Raw genomic sequence first — 22441 nt, 5'->3', positions numbered from 1 at the left:
CAGGTCTTGCTTAGAGTCCCATAGTAAACCAAATCACACAGCTGCTCCTCCTCAGTCAGCCCTGTAATAGACAAATTATGCCATCTGTTGGCCAGTGCATGAACTACAACTCTATGGAATTTGTATTTTCTGAATTACATGAACTGATTGTGAAACAGGAAAGAAGCAGCATTCATTGTTTAGTTGCAAAGGTTTGCGAGTCAGCCATCCGATACTAGAACATAATAAATCAATGTGTGTCAACAAAGCAAGGGTATGGTTTCACAATTATTTTGGTCAAATTTCGGTCGAGAACTTTAACAGAATGTTATAACCACCCTTTTACGAACCAATCAATTCGCGGTGCTAGGTGTAAGTGCCCGCCCATTTCGGGTTTTTCCAAGTTCCTGGACCAATCAACGAACGCCTCGGTGTATTCAGCCATTTTGTATGAAAATCAAGGAAATCTGCCGCCGTTCCAGAGACCTGTGGATTATATCGAACGATGGAAGGGTGAGTGAAAAAGATGTAGTTTCATGTCGAAAAGAAACGGAAATAATCTAACCGTAGTTTGACTATTTTTTTATATACAGTTATGTTGTTATGCAATATGTTTAGTAGTAGTTTAACTTTTAGTTTGAGACGAGATGATGTTTGAGACTTTCAACAAGGCTAGCTAGTTAGCATTGTCTGCGCGTGAGCGTGTCCGGAAGAGATGGGAACTAGTTGAAGTTAAGACTTTTAATAAGGGTTGTTTTTTTTAAAAACGTATTATTTTGCAAATAACAGAAAAAAACGTTAGTTGCAGTTTTTTTTCCATGTAGACAAAAGTAACCACATTTAACGTATTGCCAAATGTAGTTTGAAAAAAACGCCCATCTTGAATCAACGTGTCTTTGTAACGTTAGCTAGTTTCCGCATTCCCATATGTGCGCTCGTGTTTGTGGAAGGCGAATGTTGTGTGTTCGGGATTAGGGTAAATTCTTCCAATTCTATGGCTATTAGCTGCTCAGGGGACATTTCAATTCAACGAAGTGAACTAACGCAACTTTTCTTGAGTCAATGCAGTTTCTAGCTAGCTATGAACTTTCATAAAGTTAGTAACTTATCTTCCTCTATCCTCCCATTTCCTTGTCCCTCCCCCCCTTTGTCTCAACAGACACAAATTAGATGCTGATCTGTATCCTATGGGACCTGGCTACGTCACAGACATAGAGTAAGTCTCCTGATAAGATTTTTTCATTTACAATCAATGTAAAATGTTGATTGAGTGATTTGCTGATTGGTTGATCTTTTAGGAAAATGCATCCTGCCATCTTTGGAGTAACTCAAATGAGTAACCCTCCTTTTCTCTCTCTCCCCAGTGTCTCAGTGGGTACCAAGGTAGGCATCTTTTCATTCACAATTTAATTCCTTGTTTTTTCTCTGTGTCTTTACCCCTGTCTTCTGTGCTAAAACGTTGGTTAAAGTCTCTCCTCTCGGGCTGTGTCTCTTGAGTGCTGTTAGCATGAGTGTCTTTGTGTCTCTGGCTGGAACAGTAGCTGTATTGTAGAGAGATGGAGTGAGGCTGCTGGGCCACTCCAGACATGAGCACCATTGACTGACTGACACAGAGCGGCTTCATTAACTGTAGTCTGGCCGAGCAAGACCATCTGTCTGACAGACTGCTCCTCTCCAGCCATAACTCTGTTAATACATTTACCCAGGTCGTATTTGTTGGTGTATGTAGCAAAACGTTTTGGAACAGAAAATGGAAACAAGTTTGTTATTGAGCATGTTCATGTTTTCTTCCAGTTAGTGCTTAGTGACTACAACCCAGCTAGGCCTGTCTCTGTCTCCATGATGTATGGTGATTGTGAATGTTCCTTTCTCTTCCAGAGGGGATCTGATGAACTCTTCTCCTCCTACATCATGACCCCAGGTGTGTGTGTGTAGCTGATGGTTAATCAGAATGTTGTTCTCTAAGAGACACACTACCATTAGCTACTAGAGAACAGCATAGAACATTCTGATTAACAGACACATTACCATTAGATACTAGAGAACAGCACAGATCACTCTGATTAACCTGTCTAGGACCCCACAACAGCCAGTGAAAGTGTAGGGTGCCAAATTCGAAACAACAAAAATCGTATAATTAAAATTCCTCAAGCATACAAGTATTTTAAACAATTTTAAAGATACAATTCTCGTTAATCCAGCCACAGTGTCTGATTTCAAAAAGGATTTACAGCGAAAGCACCACAAACGATTATGTTAGATCACCACCAAGCCACAGAAAAACACAGCCATTTTTTCCAGCCAAGGAGAGAAGTCACAAAAAGCAGAAATAGATCAATTAATCGCTAACCTTTGATCTTCATCAGATGACACTCATAGGACTTCATGTTACACAATACGTGTATGTTTTGTTTGATAAAGTTCATATTTATATATATATATATTTTTTTTAAATCTGAGTTTACATTGGCGTGTTACATTCAGTAGTTCTAAAACATGCGGTGATATTGCAGAGAGCCACATAAATTTACAGAAACACTCATAATAAAGATACGACTATTATACGTGGAACTTTAGATAAACTTCTCACCGCTGTGTCAGATTTTTTAAGAAAGCAAACCATGCAATAATCTGAGTATAGCCTTTAGACAACAAAGCAGCCAAAAAGAGTGGGTAGTCAGAAATCGCATTTTAAATATTCACTTACCTTTGATCTTCATCAGAATGCACTCCCCGGAATCCCAGTTCCACCAAAAATGTTTGATTTGTTCGATAATGTCCATCAGTTATTGTCAAATATCTTCTTTTGTTAGGGTGTTTGATAAACAAATCCAAAAGTGTGTTCAGGTCGTGCCGAACGTCGGACGAAAAGTATAAAAAAAAGTTCCGTTACAGCCCGTAGAAACATGCCAAACTAAGTATGGAATCAATCTTTAGGATGTTTTTAACATAAAACTTAATGTTCCAACCGGACAATTCCTTTGTCTGTACAAATGAGTGAGACACAAATCACCTTTCACGTGAGCGCCCAGACCGAGGCTGTGGCACTCTGCCAGACCACTCACTCAGAGCCCTTATGAGCCCCTCCTTTAGAGTAGAATCCCCAAAACAGGTTCTAAATACTGTTGACATCTAGTGGAAGCCGTGGGAAGTGAAACATAACCAATATCACCCTGTATCTTCAATGGGGGCTGAGTTGAAAAACCACAAACCTCAGATTTCCCACTTCCTGGTTGGATTTTTTCTCTGGTTTTTGCCTGCCATATGAGTTCTGTTATACACAGACATCATTCAAACCGTTTTTTAGAAACTTCCAAATTTACAAATTATATGCATATTCTAGCTTTTACGGCTGAGTAGCAGGCAGCTTAATTTGGGCATGTTTTCATCCAAGCTTCCCAATATTGCCCCCTACCCCAAAGAAGTTAACAGACACATTACCATTAGCTACTAGAGAACAGCACAGAACATTCTGATTAACAGACACATTACCATTAGCTACTAATCAGAATGTTCTGTTGTTCTCTAGTAGCTAATGGTAATGTGTCTGTTAATCAGAATGTTCTGTGCTGTTCTCTAGTAGTTCATTGTGCTAAGAGTAAGAAGTTAAATTTAAAAGTTGTCTGTTTGTAGCCAACGGTAATGACAGTAAGAAGTTCAAAGGTGAGATGCGGAGCCCCAGCGCTCCATCGCGTGTCATCCACCTGCGCCAGCTGCCCGGGGACATCCAGGATTCTGAGGTCATCAGCATGGGAATGCCCTTTGGGAAGGTCACCAACCTTCTGATGATGAAGGGAAAGAACCAGGTACGTGAGCACACTACAGATCCTTTACCCTAAAGGTGTTCTCACACACACTACTGATCCTCTACCCTAAGGGGTGTTCACACCCACTACTGATCCTCTACCCTAAGGGGTGTTCACACACACTACAGATCCTCTACCCTAAGGGGTGTTCGCACCCACTACAGATCCTCTACCCTAAGGGGTGTTCACACACACTACAGATCCTCTACCCTAAAGGTGTTCACACACACTACAGATCCTCTACCCTAAAGGTGTTCACACACACTACAGATCCTTTACCCTAAAGGTGTTCACACACCCGGCTGATCTTATGTATGTGTGTGTAGGCGTTCCTGGAGATGAACACTGTGGACCAGGCTCAGACCATGGTGAACTACTACGCTACGGTCACCCCCCTCATCAGACAGCAGCCTGTATTCATGCAGTACAGCAACCACAAGGAACTCAAGACCGACAACTCACCTAACCAAGTAGTAAGAGGACACTTCCACCATTGACCCATACCAATGAGACTCACTAACCTGTAGCACATTTGTCAAATCATTTTCTTTGTCATATGCAGAGGTTACAGCATAGTGCCCACAGTACAATGTAATAACAGTGTATGTTTGTGTCCCCTCCCTAGAGAGTCCAGGCAGCACTGCAGGCGGTGAATGCTGTCCAGGGTGGCACCATGTTGGGCTCTACCATGTCCGGTATGGGGGGTGTAATGGGTGCTACCATGTCAGTTGGAGGGGGAGAGATGGGAGCCAGAGGCATGGCCACCCAGAGCCCTGTCCTTAGAGTCATAGTGGAAAACCTCTTCTACCCCGTCACACTGGAAGTCCTGCACCAGGTACGCACACTCCTCCAGTGTTTCTTAGTCATGAGTGTGTTCAAATGGTTTTCTTTTTCTTGTTGTCAAAATGCCTGCAGCAGGGATGTAACCTGTGCGTGTTCTCCCCTGTAGATCTTCTCCAAGTATGGGTCTGTTCTGAAGATCATCACCTTCACTAAGAACAACCAGTTCCAGGCTCTGGTCCAATACGCTGACCCCATGACGGCACAGCACACCAAAATGGTACGTGCCCCCCCCCTCTCTAATAAACCTCTGATTTCTCCATCTCTCTCTCTCTGCCATCTCCAGATGGTCAGAACATCAATAATAGATGCTGTAAATGGACTTGCCTGAACTTCCACACCCCTAATCCCTCTGTCTCTCTGCAGTCTCTAGACGGTCAGAACATCTATAACGGTTGCTGTACTCTGAGGGTGAGTTTCTCCAAGCTGACCAGCCTCAACGTGAAGTTTAACAACGATAAGAGCCGTGACTACACCAGACCTGACCTTTCTACTGGAGAGCAACACAACCCTCAGCCTGGAATGGACCAGCACGCGATGGCTGCTGCCGCCTTCGGTAACACACACACGTTAGACCGGTGTTTCTCAAACTGTTTTGTGCCAGGAGCTAGCACGTAGCTACCAGGGTGCTCTTCTGGAGACTGTCAAACTGACACTGAAATTAGATTCATGTCTTTTTCCCTTCCCTCCCCCCACCTTCTATCTCTTTCCAGGGTCTCCAGGTCTGATCTCAGCGTCTCCGTATGGACACGGATTCCCCCAGGCCTTCACTCTACAGCAGGCAGCAGGTACATCCTCACATTAACCTCTCTGGGATATGTGGGACGGTAGCCTCCCACTTTGCTAAAAGCCAGTGAAAATGCAGAGCGCCAAATTCAAATAAATTCCTATAAAAATCAAACTTTCATGAAACCACACACGTAAGATACCAAATTAAAGCTACACGTGTTGTGAATCCATCCAACATGTCAGATTTCAAAAAGGCTTTTCGGCGAGGATAGCCCCATAGTAAACAAAAGAGAGAACATTTCAACCCTACAGGCTCGACACAAAACGCAGAAATAAAAATATAAATCATGCCCTACCTTTGACGAGCTTCTTCTGTTGGCACTCAAATATTTCCCATAGACATCACAAATGGTCCTTTTTTCCGATTAATTCCGTCCATATATATCCAAAATGTCAATTTATTTGGCGCGTTTGATCCAGAAAAACACTGGTTCCGTCCTGCGCAACGTGACTACAAAATATCTCAAAAGTTGCCTGTAAACTTTGCCAAAAAAATGTCAAACTACTTGTATTACACAACTTTAAGTATTTTTTAAAAGTAAATAATCAATAAAATTGAAGACTGGATGATCTGTGTTCAAAACAGGAAGAAAACAAACTGTAGCTAGCTTTCTGGTCTTGCGCCTCTCAAACAGTACACATGAAGTGACACTCGTTCAAGATGGCCGTACATATTCATTACACAAAGGAATAACAGGCAATTTCTAAAGACTGGTGACATCCAGTGGAAGCAGTAGGAATCTGGAATCCCAGTGAAAACTCATTGGGGGGAAAAAATCTGAATGGTTTGTCCTCGGGGTTTCACCTGCTACATAAGTTCTGTTATACTCACAGACATGATTCAAACAGTTTTAGAAACTTCAGTGTTTTCTATCCAAATGTACTAATAATATGCATATCTTATCATCTGGGGATGAGAAGCAGTCATTTGAAATTGGGCATGCTTTTCATCCAAAATTCCAGTCAGCTGGTTCACTCTACCTGTAGCCTACTACAACCCTGTTCTTACTCCATTTATTACATAGCTTTTGCTACATTGTCAAATCATCGGTCGGTCTACTCCAGCTGCACAGGTTGGCCCCGGTGCTTGAGATAATGTGTTTCTTTATATGTGTCTAGGTTTGTCTATGCCCGGTGCCTTGGCGTCATTTGGTATGGGTCCAGGGGGCATGGCCGCTAGTCGTCTCGGCCTGCAAGCCCTCGGCGGTGGAGGAGGACAAGCTGGCGTCCTATTGGTCAGCAACCTCAACCCAGAGGTCAGAACTGTTACTACCCACACACTCTTTCTCTCACCCACAAGCACACCAGTACATATCCTTTCTCTATCGTACAAGCACACCAGAGTAAACTTTTCCTCTGGGCCCTTTAAATGGGTGTATCTCCACAGTTTAGAACTAACAGTCTTCTGTTATCTTCCATTTCATGGCTTCCTTTTTGTCTATTCTTGAGTTGCTGGAGACACAATAATCCTTATATAGAGACACCGGCCATGTTATTGTACTGTATTATCTGACCTGTTGCATTGTTAATCTCTCTTTTCTCCTAATGTTGCCTTAGTAACAGTGTTTTAATTTAGACACTATTCTGTGTTTACTGACCTTGTTTTTTTCTTCTTTACCTCCTTTTCTTTCTTTTATTCTCTCTCCCTCCCCATCTCATCCTGCTCTTTGCCCTTTATAAAAACTCACTCCTATGCCAACTTTTTCTTCTCATCATTCTCCCTCTCTCTATCTCTCCCTCCTCCATGTGATCCTCCCGTGGACCTCTTGGCTGCTGACTGCTGGACTCCATCCCTCCATCCCTGACTCCACTTTACCCCTGTCCCCTCCCTCTTTCTCTCTCCCCCTCCCTGGTTCCTCTACCTCCCCCTGCTGTTTATAAAGAGCGTTACACCAAACTGCCTCTTTATTCTCTTTGGTATGTTATCAGCCTTTCGTTTCCCTTTATGACTTTAGATTTTACATTTACCTACTGTTACCAATAATATTATATCATCACTGTACCTACCTCATTCAGTCTTCATTTACCCTTATATTGACCTAAAATATATACTTTTTATTATTTTACCATTCTTTAATCTGTTTCACTTAATATATTTATTTAATTACCAACTGGTACTGAATCTATCTGTTACCTGGGCTGGTTTTCATGTTGTGGTCTGTCTGTCTGAATCAGAAATCCAAGCTCTCCTTTACATGAATCAGTCGTTTCATTTCAATGGCCAGAAACTGAGTAGTGTGGTGGTATAGAACCTGTTGTCTGGGCATTGCAGTAGTCTAGTCTGTCTGCTGTTGATCAAGACAATCACATTACAACACTGACATTACAACTAAGTCTCTTTCTTCATGAAAAATGCATCTGGTTTGGAGTGTGTGCTGTGTTTTAACCTGTGTGTGTTCTCCAGGTGTGTATGGCGACGTGATGAGAGTGAAGATTCTGTTCAATAAGAAGGACAACGCTCTGGTCCAGATGGCTGATGGCACACAGGCTCAGCTAGGTACTGTGTGTATGTGACTGTGCGTCTGTGTGTTGTTGTGTGCGTTGCAGTAGTTAGTGTGTGTGCTCTGGTGTTTGACGGGCTTGTCTTCTCCTCAGCGATGAGCCACCTGAACGGGGTGCGTCTCCATGGCCGGTCTCTACGTGTCTCCATGTCTAAACACACCACCGTACAGCTGCCCAGAGAAGGTATGTACGTACACACACTACCATGTAGACACACCACTGTACAGCTGCCTGTATGTACACACACTACCATGTCTAAACACACAGCTGCCCAGGGAAGGTATGGGCCGTCTAACATCCACTACTGTTGTGTCATGACATGTTGTACTCTATCCTATTCAAGGCCATGAGGACCAGGGGTTGACAAAGGACTATGCCACCTCTCCTCTCCACCGTTTTAAGAAGCCTGGCTCCAAAAACTACAACAACATCTACCCTCCCTCTGGCACACTGCACCTCTCCAACATACCGTACGTACACACACACACACACACAACATCCCCTTTATGTTTGATTGTCCTATTGCTTTCTCTTTCTCTCTCTAGTCCTGCAGTAGGGGAGGAGGATCTGAAGGCACTGTTCAGCAGTTCAGGAGCTTCAGTCACGGCCTTCAAGTTCTTCCAGTATGTCTCAACATCCAACTACACTTTCATGACATCACTACCTAATCATCAAATCAACTTTATTTGTCACATGCGACGAATACAAGTGTAGACTTTACCGTGAAATGCTTACTTACAAGCCCTTAACCCAACAGTGCAGTTCAAGAAGAGTTAAGAAAATATTTATCAAGTAGACTAAAACACAATAACGAGGCTATATACTGGGGGCACCAGTACCGAGTCAGTGTGCGGGGGTACAGGTTAGTTGAGGTAATTGATGTGCTTGTCTTTAGGACATCTTTACCTAATGATGTAATCGTCTTTGTGGCATCACTACCCGACAATGTAAAGGTCTTTATGATGTCACTACCCAATGGTGGAATGGTCTTTATTGCATCACTACCTGATGATGTTCTAGTCTTTATGGCATCACTACCTGACGATGTTCTAGTCTTTGTGGCATCACTACCTGACGATGTTCTAGTCTTTGGCATCACTACCTGACGATGTTCTAGTCTTTATGGCATCACTACCTGACGATGTTCTAGTCTTTATGGCATCACTACCTGATGTAATGGGGAATCCTCTTTCCTGGTGTGTGTATAGGAAGGACCGTAAAATGGCTCTGATCCAGATGAGCTCAGTGGAGGAAGCTGTTGAGAGTCTCATCGAGTTCCACAACCATGACCTGGGAGATAACCACCACCTCAGAGTGTCTTTCTCCAAATCTACCATCTAACACAATCACTCACACACAGCTGTAACTAGAGTATAGACCAAACCTGTTCATCAGAATGCCTTCCACGTCGTTTGTATGTCAAGTCTTGTTCTACACGAGACACTTAATCATTCCTTTATACTTGTTTAAGTTTTATCATTATTTTTACACAATTATTTACGTTTACTATGGATATAATCGGTTCATATTTTATTTTAGTAGTTCGACTTCTATGGAGGGAAACTCATAGAACTCTCCAAGATACACATCTAGTATTTCTGTTTCTACACTCTGCAGAATGCACATCTAGTCCTTCTGTTTCTAGATTACAATGTTTTTTCATTTGATATACTTAAAAAAAAAAAAATCCATTGATTAATGTTTTCTGTTTCTACTGTCTGTCCTTGGGATCTTCACCACTAGTCATATTGCTCTAACAAAATGCCTTTCCGCAACAGTCTAGTGCCTTAACCAGACCAGCCGGCTAGCCTTTCCATGCTATTACATTGATTTTATACGATTTGGACTCTTAAAAAAATATATTTCTTTGAACATCAATAATTTGATTTGAAATATATGGCTGTGGTCTTACCTTTTTGGTTTCTAGATGTACACTATGCATTCCATTGTATTTTTGTAACATTAGTAGTTCTATACTCTTATCATTTTCTATACCGTGTACTGTTTGATATCTACCGGTCACTGTGCCTCAAGTCTTAATTCTTGCTCCAGGGGTGCCATTTAAAATCATGCAGCATTTAGTCTTTAGTGCCTACTTCACCCCTAATATTTTACAGATACACACATGCAATTCTCCAATTTTATTTCATACAGCCTTAGGTATTTAGTGCCTACAACACAAACGTATTTATTACCTTTGTTCTGTCACTGACTATCTATATATGGCTTTTGCTATAGATTCTTCTGTAGCATAAATTGTTTCATGTAGCTATTGATGGTTGATGTTATTGAGGACCAAAGTACCTACCACCCCTGCTACTTAAACGATCCGTGTCAGTGTAAAAGACAACGTTCTAAACTCTCTTCTCCCATTGGTTTGATTCTATGGTCCAAATCGCCTTTAGGGATTTGATTTTGTTTTCATTTTATACCTAATCAGTTGGCCACTAGATTTAAAAATCGTAATTTTGAGTGAGTTATACCTTGAATTTGTGATATTTGGTTTCTTGGCCCATTTCTTATTAATTACAGTTAAATTCCGCTGTTGGTAGAGTACTTTAAGCATGAATATATACTGTATGTTGACCTAGTTGATGATATCACAGTGGATAGCTGTGAGGTAGTTCTGTGTTCCTTTCCTGGCAACGGTTGTCGCTTTTATTTTCCATTATGGGTTTTATTGGGGTCAGGGGTCAACAGGATGTGATGTCATGAAGCAGGGGGAGGGTTTTTGTCTGTCTATATTTAGTGTTTTTGTACCACAGTGATTTGGATTGTACCACAGATTCCATTTCATTCCAACATGTATATTTTGATATATAGTTAACAAACGTTGATTCCAACATGTATATTTTGATATAAAGGTAATGCCAGCTTTCTCTGGAGGGCTGTAAAGATGAGTTTTGTATCACAAAGAAATTAAACTTAATGGAACACAGCCTTGTGTTTTTGATGTTTGATGATTTCCAAATGGCCCCCTAGTCTCAAGGCACTACCCCCGGCCCCTACTCCCTATAGGCACACTTGTAGATCTGAAAAGATTTGAAGCTTCTTTGCCTTCTGATAGGCTTGGGAATTACCCTCTCACTAGTCAATCCCTGTATGGCCACTTGGTGGAGCTGGAGCCATGTATACATCACTATCCAGGAAGATAATATGGCACTAGGTGGAGCCATCTCTTACTGACTTTGTCCCCACTGATACAGAGGTGACTTTACCTTGTGATTATTTCTCTGACTGTCCCCGCTGCTACGAAGATGACAACCTGGTGATCATCTCCCTGACTCTGTCCCCACAGCTACAGAGGTGACTTTTTCACCAATTAGATAGGATTAAATGCATAGAAATAGGATTAAATGCATAGAAATAGAATGAATAGAACAGTAGTTCAAGTCAATGATTTGCCTGTTCTATTCATTTTATTTCTATGCATTTAATCTAATCCGATTACCGAAATCCAGATAGTTAACTTTAGAAAAACTGGGCCCTGGTGATTATCCCTGTGACATTGCCTTTGTGACATTTTCTTCCTTCTTCTTCCTTTGTACTTTTACTCCTAGGACATTGCTTTGGTGCCTTCTGTTCAGACCTCATGTCTCCCTTATAACCGTAGGGGTCTGGTGGTGGTGATGAAATAGTAGTAATTTCCCGCCCACACACTTGGATTTTCTTCAATATACAGTACCAGTCAAAAGTTTGGACACACCTACTCATTCAAGGGTTTTTATTTTTATTATCTACATTGTAGAATAGTAGTGAAGACATCACAACTATTAAATAACACATGGAGTCCTGTAGTAACCAAAAAAGTGTTAAAAAAATCAAAATATATTTTATATTTGAGATTCTTCAAAGTAGCCACCCTTTGCCTTGATGACAGCTTTGCATTCCCTCAACCAGCTTCACCTGGAATGTTTTTCCAACAGTCTTGAAGGAGTTCCCCACATATGCTGAGCACTTGTTGGCTGCTTTTCCTTCATTCTGTGCTACAACTCATCCCAAACCATCTCAATTGGGTGGAGTTTTTTTTATTTTATTTTTTTTTAACCTTTATTTAACTAGGCAAGTCGGCAAGTCAGATAAAAACAAATTCGTATTTTCAATGACGGCCTAGGAACAGTGGGTTAACTGCCTGTTCAGGGGCAGAACGACAGATTTGTACCTTGTCAGCACGGGGGTTTGAACTTGCAACCTTCCGGTTACTAGTCCAACACTAACCACTAGGCTACCCTGTGGAGGCCAGGTCATCTTATGCAGCACTCCATCACTCTCCTTCTTGGTCAAATAGCCCTTACACAGCTTGGAGGTGTGTTTGGTTGTCCTATTGAAAAACAAATGATAGTCCCACTAAGCGCAAACCAGATGGGATGGCGTATCGCTGAAGAATGCAATGGTAGCCATGCTGGTTAAGTGTGCCTTGAATTCTAAATAAATCACAGACAGTGTCACCAGCAAAGCACCATCACACCTCCTAATCCATGCTTCACGGTGGGATCCACACATGCTGAGATAATCTGTTCACCTACTCTGCGTCTCACAAAGACACGGCGGTTGGAACCAAAAATCTCACATTTGGACTCATCGGACCAAAAGGACAGATTTCCACCGGTCTAATGTCCATTGCTTGTGTTCCTTGGCCCAAACAAGTCTATTCTTCTTATTGGTGTCCTTTAGTAGGGGTTTCTTTGAAAATTGACCATGAAGGCCTGGTTCACAGTCTCCTCTGAACAGTTGATGTTGAGATGTGTCTGTTACTTGAACTGTGAAGCATTTATTTGGGCTGCAATTTCTGAGGCTTGTAACTTTAATGAACTTATCCTCTGCAGCAGAGTTAACTCTGGGTTTTCCTTTCCTATGGTGGTCCTCATGAGAGCCAGTTTCTTCATAGCGCTGAAGAAACTTTTAAAGTTCTTGACATTTGACTGACCTTCATGTCTTAAAATAATGATGGACTGTCATTTCTTTTTGCTTATTTGAGCTGTTCTTGCCATAAAATTGACTTGGTCATTTACCAAATAGGGCTATCTTCTGTATGCCACTCCTACCTTGTCACAACACAAGTGATTGCCCCAAATGCATTAAGAAGGAAAGAAATTCCACAAATTAACTTTTAACAAGGCATACCTCATGAAGCTGGTTGAGAGAATGCCAAGAGTGTGCAAAGCTGTCAATCAAAGCAAAGGGTGGCTACTTTGAAGAATCTCAAATGTAAAATATATTTTGATTTGTTTAACACTTATTTGGTTACTTCATGATTCCATATGTGTTATTTCATAGTTTTGAAGTCTCCACTATTATTCTACAATGTAGAAAATAGTACAAATAAAGAAAAACCCTGTAAAGAGTAGGTGCGTCCTAACTTTTGTCTGGTACTATATATATATATATATATATATATATATATATATATATATATATATATATATATATATATATATTAGAACTGCCCTTGTAAAAAATTATATATCTGTCATTATCCTGCATATGAAGCGGGCCAGTAACCGGAGGGTTGCCAATTCAGATCCCAGGGCTCGTGGGGATTATCTGCCGGGAGTGAGCAGACAGCCGGAGGGCTGCTGGCAGTGGCCTCTATCCCATGTCCTACATACTGCCTTTGCGCCCTTGAGCAAGGCACTTAAGCTCACACAGCTCCAGGGTTACTCAACCCTGTTCTGCTCGTGTGTTGGGTTGGGTAGAACATCTACAAGCTACTTCCTCCTGCAAGTGTGTTTAAACATGCACGCTGCAGACCGGCAGAGAGATGGAGAGGAGCGAGACAGGAGACTAGGAGGGAGGGGTAGAGGAGGGACGAGAGGTGTGTGTTTAAACATGCGTGCTCCAGACAGCCACCTTATGAATAATTCAGTCAGACAGTCAGACAACATGCAGCTGGGTCTGGGTTGTTTGGGTTAGAATGGTTAGTTTATTATTAATTTATTTAGGTTATGATGGTTAGAATGGTTAGTTTATTATTAATTTATTCAGGTCATGATGGTTAGAATGGTTAGTTTATAAAACCATTTTTAGGTTAGGATGGTTAGAATGGTTAGTTTATAAAACCATTTTTAGGTTATGATGGTTAGAATGGTTAGTTTATAAAACCATTTTTAGGTTATGATGGTTAGAATGGTTAGTTTATAAAACCATTTTTAGGTTATGATGGTTAAAATGGTTAGTTTATAAAAACATTTTTAGGTTATGATGGTTAGTTTATTATTAATTTATTTAGGTTATGATGGTTAGAATGGTTAGTTTATAAAAACATTTTTAGGTTATGATGGTTAGTTTATTATTAATTTATTTAGGTTATGATGGTTAGAATGGTTAGTTTATAAAAACATTTTTAGGTATGATGGTTGGTTTATTGAAATCACATTTTTATTGGTCACATACACATTTAGCAGATGTCATTCCGGATGTAGCGAAATGCTTGTTATTCATTTATTTAAGTTATGATGGATAGTTTATTATTAATTTATGATGGTTAGTTTATTATTCATTTATTTTGGTTATGATGGTTAGAATGGTTAGTTTATTATTAATTTATTTAGGTTATGATGGTTAGAATGCTTAGTTTATTATTAATTTATTTTGGTTGGTTAGAATGGTTTATTACACAGAGCAGACCCTGTGTGCCAGTAGATGTATTATTTTACAGCTGTATTTGGGTTATATTGGTTATGATGGGGGTATATATATATATAGGTCTGTTCATACAGATTAGTATTTATTATTACAATACTCTTAATACTTTGATTATATACATTCTTGCAGCACAGATGCGCTACAATGATAACTACATTATTGTGGAACAGTACAAATGTAGTAATACCTTAATTGTACAATAAAGGTGTAGTAATGACTTGATTTGTACAGATGTAGTAACTGGATTGTCAGTGATAATCTAACCTAACACTGTCAGTATTATCCTAACCCATGTTATGCACATGTGGATACATACAGTTTAATACAGCTGAACTAAGCGGCTTCAGAGCCGCGAGAGCAGTGAGTCAGACACTGTCCCCAGAGGTAAGAGACTGAGAGACTCCGCCTGCTCTGAGTGAGGGAGGGGAGAGGGAGGATGGGGAAAGGGAAGGAGGGAGGGAGAAAGGGAGGGAGGATGGGGAGAGGGAGGATGGGGAGAGGGAGGGAGGGGAGAGGGAGGATGGGGAAAGGGAGGGAGGGAGGGAGGGAGGGAGGGAGGGAGGGAGAGAAGGAGGTGAAAACGAGCAGTGAGGAGATTCTGGCAGCAGCGGGAGCTGAGAATCAGATTCACCACGAGGAGTGTTGTCACCATGAGAGACTGTTGGAAGGATCGCCACGTTATTCACTCTGTCGGTCTGTCTCTCTGCCAGAGTGTGTCTCTGCCAGTCTGTGTGTGTGTCTCTGCCAGTCTCTGTGTGTTGATCCGTAAAGAACATTGTGGAGTGTGGACCATGAAGCCGAATTGAATTTTACATCCAAATCAGCAGAAACAGACAGAAGAGGAACTTCGGACGGGAAGAGCGTGATAGCTGGTGATCTCTGATAAAAACGAGCAGCAATAACAGGACCCAACCAGCCACTCTCACTGAGGAAACGATTAACCTGTCGTGGTTTATTGACCTGAACGGACATCTGAAGAATATTCAAATGGACCTCCCTTAATAAAGGGAGGTGTTCAGGACCAGATAGAAACTGGTCAGCACCAAAACAGAATCTGTTACTGGAGTAACTGGTCAGTACTGAAACAGAATCTGTTCGTGGGGAAACTGGTCAGTACCGAAACATCTTACAGAGGAACCTTCAGCACCAAAACATAATTTCTTACTGAAGAAACTGTTCAGCACCGGAACATGTCTCACTGAAGAAAGTGTTCAGTACCAAAACAACTCCCTGAGGAAACTGTTACGAACCAATATATATCTTACTGAAGACAGTTCAGTCCCAGCGAGTTGAGGGAAGTCAGGATGTTTGGTCCCCGGATGACATTAAACCCAGATTGGATTTGGCTTCGCGTCTCTTTGTGGAGTGGAGGAGAGGAGTGGAGAGAAGAGGTTTCTATTTGTACTGATGGTGTGTGATCGAAAGAGAGAGGACGACATCGTGAGATGGCTGATAATGCATCAACGCCAGTATTGATAGAAATACAGAAATATGTCAAATAATAACAATCACTGTAATCAATCATCAATGAACAGACAGTGGACTTAAGATAAACGCGTGGATTCAGGAGAATGAAAGTCACTAGTTTGGATGTCATATTCAGGGGAGCACATGTTGTACAATGGGAGGACAAGTCTCAGACCCTGGCAAGAACATAGACACTCTTCATGTATTGATTGAGATTGAATGATTTGTGCAACATGCAAGCGCAACAGGTTAGGTTTGGGCATGCTAGCGATTGGTTAGGGTAAGGTTAGCTTTAGGCATGCTAGCAAAGTGTTCAAGGGTCAGGATAAGGTTCGTAAACAAAAACACGCCAAAACAACACACCTGGATCCAAACCGCATTACAAAGTCCTGGATTCAAAGTCCTGCCCACTACGACCTCTGCCACCCTGTTTCCACTAACAGGCTGGAGCAATCGGAATGGACTGGGATCTTTGAATGCCCAGACACTGATTGAGACGGTCCATGTACTGGATATTCCAACTCAACTGTAAGCTAACATAACCAGCGAACACTACTGTGGAGGTGGATCTAACAAGCAGACTTCAAGTGGACACTATGATGTGTGTAACTGGTTGGAGGAGTGTGAGCTGGACGGCTCGGCCTGGTCAGAGGAGTGTGTGTACGTGTGTGACGCAGGTGGTTCTGATGTGTCTGACCGTCCTGTCTTCCTGTCTGTCCGTCTGGGCTGAAGACCAGATCATCTTCGACCACCATGCTGTCTACTGGAACAGCACGAACCCCAGGTAGGATGATACTCTGTGTGTGTGTGTGTGTGTGTGTGTGTGTGTGTGTGTGTGTGTGTGTGTGTGTGTGGATGCTATAATTGAGCTGAAAGCTCCTTTTGTCTCTGATAGACAATGAGGGCATCATGCCTCCCCCTTTCATTCTGCCTCCCTCTCTAGTTATTGAGTATAGGGGATAGACACACGCAAACACACACACACACGCACACTGCTGTGGTTAGCTGGGTCTCATTGACATGGTGCAGAGCAGCCTCGCTCTGTCAGTCTAATGAATTCTGACAGACTGGACAGCCTCCCTCTCCCTCCCTCCATCCCTTCTCTCTCTCTCAGGTACATATATAAACAGTGAAAGTGCTCCCACTCTATCACGGTTGAATTACCACTAACCGGCTAACAGCTCTGTCTCCCCCTGCAACACACACACACACTGACGCTGCTGATTTAGTTCAGCTAACAGCCCTGTCTCCCCCTGCAACACACACACACACACTGACGCTGCTGATTTAGTTCAGCTAACAGCCCTGTCTCCCCCTGCAACACACACACACTGACGCTGCTGATTTAGTTCAGCTAACAGCCCTGTCTCTCCACAAGTGCTCAAATATTTAACAGGCAAGGAGGAAGACTCTCCTCTCTCTCTCCTCTCTTTCCTTATTTTTTCCCTCTCACTCTGCTCTTCCCCTCCTCCCTCTGTCAACGTGCTACATCAGACAACATGCTTTGTTTGTGCAATGCTATTGTTGTATCGCTGAATTAATGTGTGATGGGAGGTTGATGGAAAAGTTTGTTTATACAGAAACAAATTAACAGGAGATAAGTTTCAAACCACACACACACACAGCTTTGTTTTTGCGAAACACACACACATCCTGTCTCTCTAGCCTCAGAGAATAGCCAAATCTAATCCCAGGGTTGATCCTTCAAAGTAATTATATTCTTCTCCTCTCTTTTCCTCCCCGTCCCATTTCCTTGCCATCCTGTTTTCTCCCCATCCCATTTTCTCCCCATCCCGTTTTCTCCCCATCCCGTTTTCTCCCCATCCTGTTCCTCCCCATCCTGTTTTCTCGCCATCCTGTTTTCTCCCCATCCTGTTTTCTCCCCATCCCATTTTCTCCCCATCCCGTTGTCTCCCCATCCCGTTGTCTCCCCATCCCGTTTTCTCCCCATCCTGTTTTCTCCCCATCCCGTTGTCTCCCCATCCCGTTGTCTCCCCATCCTGTTTTCTCCCCATCCTGTTTTCTCCCCATCCTGTTTTCTCCCCATCCTCCTCCAGAGGTCCCTAATGATGGTTGCAGAGGGTTTCATGCTATGGGATGGATGTCCTCAGAGAGAGACTGAAAAGGGTGTGTGTCTGTGTGCGCAGAAAGGCCTAGTCTCCACGCAACTGTGTCAGACACACAGACTTAGCCATGCGCAGTCTCTCCTGTCCCCTGTGGCACATTCACATCCATGTATCTGTCTTGACCTTGTCCCCCAACACACACACACACACACACACACACACACACACACTTTCTCTACTGTCCCCTGTGACATAAACAGATATATCTTTCAGTTTGTTCTGACACACACATCTTTACTATACACTTACATGTAACAGCAAACCTCTGTGTGTTAGTGTGTGTGTCTGCCTGTCTCTCTATCTTACTGTTTTCTCTGTTCGACATGAAACAGCCTCTGTCTGCCTGTCTTCCTGTCTGTCTGTTTCTTTCTCTGTCTGTGTCTGTCTACCTTTAATTCCCACTATGACTGATGTACACCAATTATGACAAACACTTCTAAACAACAGAAAAGAAACAGGAGACAAGACAACAAAAGCCTTTAACGTCTCTGACTTGATTACAATACAGTAATCAAAGCTTCTGGGGGGGGTGGGGGGTGGTGTGTGTGTGTGTGTGTGTGTGTGTGTGTGTGTGTGTGTGTGTGTGTGTGTGTGTGTGTGTGTGTGTGTGTGTGTGTGTGTGTGTGTGTGTGTGTGTGTGTGTGTGTGTGTGTGTGTGTGTGTGTGTGTGTGTGTGTGTGTGTGTGTGTGTGTGTGTGTGTGCGCTCTCAGTACACCATTTTTACAGAGAGAGAGGGAGGGAGACAGAAGTTGTAAGGAGAGAAGGAGAAGAGTTGTGAAGCGAGATGTGGATGAGAGAAATTATGTGGAGAGAGACAGGAAGAGATGTTTTGCTGGTGTACACGATCTGTTTTCCACATGGTTTAGCTTCACAGGTGATGTTAAACGTCTATAAAACATTTAAGGACTCGGAACAACTTTCACTCAGCAAACTTTGTCAGGAAATCTCTGTTTTTAGTGGTGTGTGTGTTTGATATTGCAATCACATCACCACTCATGATATGTTTTAAAAGATGGAGGCACTTGTCTGAAATATCCCCTTATTCTTAATCTGATCTCGCTTCACTGACAGGTCCTTCTTGAATTACGGTGACATTTGGGCATGGCACTTTGGGGAAAAAAGTACTTCATTCTTCTAGATGTGTATTTATTTCAATGTATTTAGTTACATCTTCTCATTCTAAATCAACTAACATGGTACCTTAATGACTTTAAATAACGTTTACCATTATGATAACATTGTGTCACCAGTAGGAGTATTAACACCAATGAGGGTAACCCCAATGTGTCACGTGTGCTCCCTCTCCGACGTCTAGGTCACCAGGCTGCTCGTTATGGTGCACACCTGTCACCATCGTTATGCGCACCAGCGCCTCATCAGACTCTCCTGGACTCCAACACCTCCCTGATTACCTTCCCTATATATGTCACTCCCTTTGGTTCCTTCCCCAGGCGCCATTGTTTCTGTTCCAGTGTCATGCCTGTGCGTCGTTTGTGTTTCTTGGTTTTAGTTGCGTTTATTTATTAAAACACTCACTCCCTGAACTTGCTTCCCGACTCTCAGCGCACATCGTTACACAATCAGACATTTTATGTTAAGCTTTTTCTGAAATGGAGACCACAAATGCTGAAATCTAAGGTCATCAATCCTTTAAAAAGAATGTACCGAAGTGATATGATTTATAATTTTGCTCACAATGTTATTTCCCTTCATATCAATTTACTAACACCAAGTGGTACTTTGGATTTAGACACACCACATGATTAACTGAATCCTCAAATGTATGACGTACTAAAAGGGTGTGTTTAGCTAATCATTTTATTTAATATAGACCCCTCCCCGATAACAGTTTGCCACTGGAGAGAATGCTCAAGGTCCTCGTATATCTTTCTAATCATTGATTTTCAAGGCAGTAACACCAATGAAATAACACTGAGGGACACACATTATACTGGTAACTTCATAGCCTTCTTTGTTTTTATTGATCTATACAATACCTGATAGTAGATGTCAAAGATAGAAGATATCTGGTGTACTGTATTAGAAACACAATATACTAGAGATATTAGATGGAAACATTCAATATTACATAGAAACATAAGAGATGGAAAGAAGGTATTCGACACAGACGCACGCCCACCCACACACACAACAATGAAATGACAGGAGTGAGAAAGGAAAGAAGTAGAGAAATAGACTATAAGAAAGGCGGGGACAAAGACAGGGGAGATAAAGAGATTACAGGAGGAGTTACAGGAGGAATGTGTGAGGTATGAGTTGTGGCGTACGGCTGTGGAGCTGCATACTCACTCTTTGATCACACACACTTCAAACGCACACTTCTGTCTTCTTTCCAGATCTCAGAAATGTGTGTCTTTGTGTGTGTGTGTTAGAGATGGTGCACTGTTCTAAACTGGGTCGGTCATAAAAACTAGACTGCTGAGAAAGTGGCGGTGCAGCTACCTTCTAACATTACTAACAGCTTTACGCTGGGCTTCTTAAAGGGATAGTTCACCCAAATGATTAAATGCCTTATTAGTTTCCTTACCCTGAAAGAGGTCCTATGGACAAGGACAGACTGTAATCCATGCTTTGGGTGTGTTTACTCATGGTGACCAACCACTAACTTTAAGCATTATTGTGTGTGTGTGTGTATGGAAAGGGATTGTGATAGCTTATCATTCTGAAGTTTTTCTTGCTGTCTACATCTGTGAGAGTAACACAGTTAGAGTGAAAATACTTGTACAGTGCCTTGCTAAAGTATTCGGCCCCCTTGAACTTTGCGACCTTTTGCCACATTTCAGGCTTCAAACATAAAGATATAAAACTGTATTTTTTTGTGAAGAATCAACAACAAGTGGGACACAATCATGAAGTGGAACGACATTTATTGGATATTTCAAACTTTTTTAACAAATCAAAAACTGAAAAATTGGGTGTGCAAAATTATTCAGCCCCTTTACTTTCAGTGCAGCAAAATCTCTCCAGAAGTTCAGTGAGGATCTCTGAATGATCCAATGTTGACCTAAATGACTAATGATGATAAATACAATCCACCTGTGTGTAATCAAGTCTCCGTATAAATGCACCTGCACTGTGATAGTCTCAGAGGTCCGTTAAAAGCATGAAGAACAAGGAACACACCAGGCAGGTCCGAGATACTGTTGTGAAGAAGTTTAAAGCCGGATTTGGATACAAAAATATTTCCCAAGCTTTAAACATCCCAAGGAGCACTGTGCAAGCGATAATATTGAAATGGAAGGAGTATCAGACCACTGCAAATCTACCAAGACCTGGCCGTCCCTCTAAACGTTCAGCTCATACAAGGAGAAGACTGATCAGAGATGCAGCCAAGAGGCCCATGATCACTCTGGATGAACTGCAGAGATCTACAGCTGAGGTGGGAGACTCTGTCCATAGGACAACAATCAGTCGTATATTGCACAAATCTGGCCTTTATGGTCCAGACCTGAATCCAATCGAGAATCTGTGGAAAGAACTGAAAACTGCTGTTCACAAATGCTCTCCATCCAACCTCACTGAGCTCGAGCTGTTTTGCAAGGAGGAATGGGAAAAAAATTCAGTCTCTCGATGTGCAAAACTGATAGAGACATACCCCAAGCGACTTACAGCTGTAATCACAGCAAAAGGTGGCGCTACAAAGTATTAACTTAAGGGGGCTGAATAATTTTGCACGCCCAATTTTTCAGTTTTTGATTTGTTAAAAAAGTTTGAAATATCCAATAAATGTCGTTCCACTTCATGATTGTGTCCCACTTGTTGTTGATTCTTCACAAAAAAATACAGTTATATATCTTTATGTTTGAAGCCTGAAATGTGGCAAAAGGTCGCAAAGTTCAAGGGGGCCGAATACTTTCGCAAGGCACTGTATGTATGAGAGAGATGTTTTCAGGTGTGTGTGGGTGTGTGTGTGTGTGTGTTTGTGCGAGCCACAGCTGGTGAGGGAAATGCTCCCAGCAACATCTCCTCATTGGTTCAAAGTTCAAAGACTGTTTTCTCTCTGGTTGTGGAGAGAGGGAATTAACCCCCCCTCAACACACACTGCTGTCTTTATTAGTTTTGAGGTGATGAGGCACAATCTCTCTCTCCCTCCTTCTTTCTCACTAATTCGGAGAGACTGCCTGGATGTATAATTCATGTTCTCTCTGCCAGCCTCATTCAGGTGCATTCGTGCACTGTGCTATTTCGCAAATGTTCAGCTTTAACATGTTTCAGCTGTGAAGAAGAACATCTCCTGTAATGCTTCCACATTAGTCTCTAAGCCT

The 22441-nt window shown here is 42.1% G+C and overlaps 2 protein-coding genes across 7 annotated transcripts in view; both read left to right on the top strand.

Annotated features, from left to right (window-relative positions):
- The first annotated feature begins 86 nt into the window (after nt 1-86).
- On the top strand, nt 87-10854 carry LOC110527372 (polypyrimidine tract-binding protein 1). 6 transcript variants are annotated; one of them, XM_036982702.2, is made up of 17 exons: nt 87-492; nt 1139-1195; nt 1344-1362; nt 1858-1900; nt 3613-3785; nt 4112-4258; nt 4411-4620; nt 4735-4845; nt 4992-5181; nt 5339-5413; nt 6534-6670; nt 7298-7331; nt 7819-7911; nt 8010-8099; nt 8260-8386; nt 8462-8539; nt 9125-10854. In XM_036982702.2, the coding sequence occupies exons 1-17, from the start codon at nt 485-487 to the stop codon at nt 9255-9257; spliced, it is 1725 nt and encodes a 574-aa protein (XP_036838597.1). In that variant the 5' UTR covers nt 87-484; the 3' UTR covers nt 9258-10854. The 6 variants fall into 6 exon arrangements, 4 of the variants coding, with proteins under 4 accessions (XP_036838597.1, XP_036838595.1, XP_090096355.1 ...); XM_090240229.1 differs by lacking the exon at nt 87-492 and adding an exon at nt 599-955; XR_016497070.1 differs by lacking the exon at nt 7298-7331.
- A 4187-nt stretch (nt 10855-15041) lies between these two features.
- The window catches only part of LOC110527379 (ephrin-A2-like), a 25732-nt gene continuing 18332 nt past the window's right edge, over nt 15042-22441 (top strand). The window contains exon 1 of the mRNA XM_021608612.3: nt 15042-16812. Coding sequence (XP_021464287.2) covers nt 16625-16812 — 188 coding nt within the window. The 5' untranslated portion in view covers nt 15042-16624. The remainder of the gene's footprint in view (nt 16813-22441) is intronic.

The sequence above is a fragment of the Oncorhynchus mykiss genome, chromosome 7 (assembly GCF_057628025.1).
Source record: "Oncorhynchus mykiss isolate SJ-2025 chromosome 7, ASM5762802v1, whole genome shotgun sequence".
Classification (NCBI taxonomy): Eukaryota; Metazoa; Chordata; class Actinopteri; order Salmoniformes; family Salmonidae; genus Oncorhynchus; species Oncorhynchus mykiss.
This window is presented reverse-complemented; position numbering and strand designations above follow the sequence as displayed.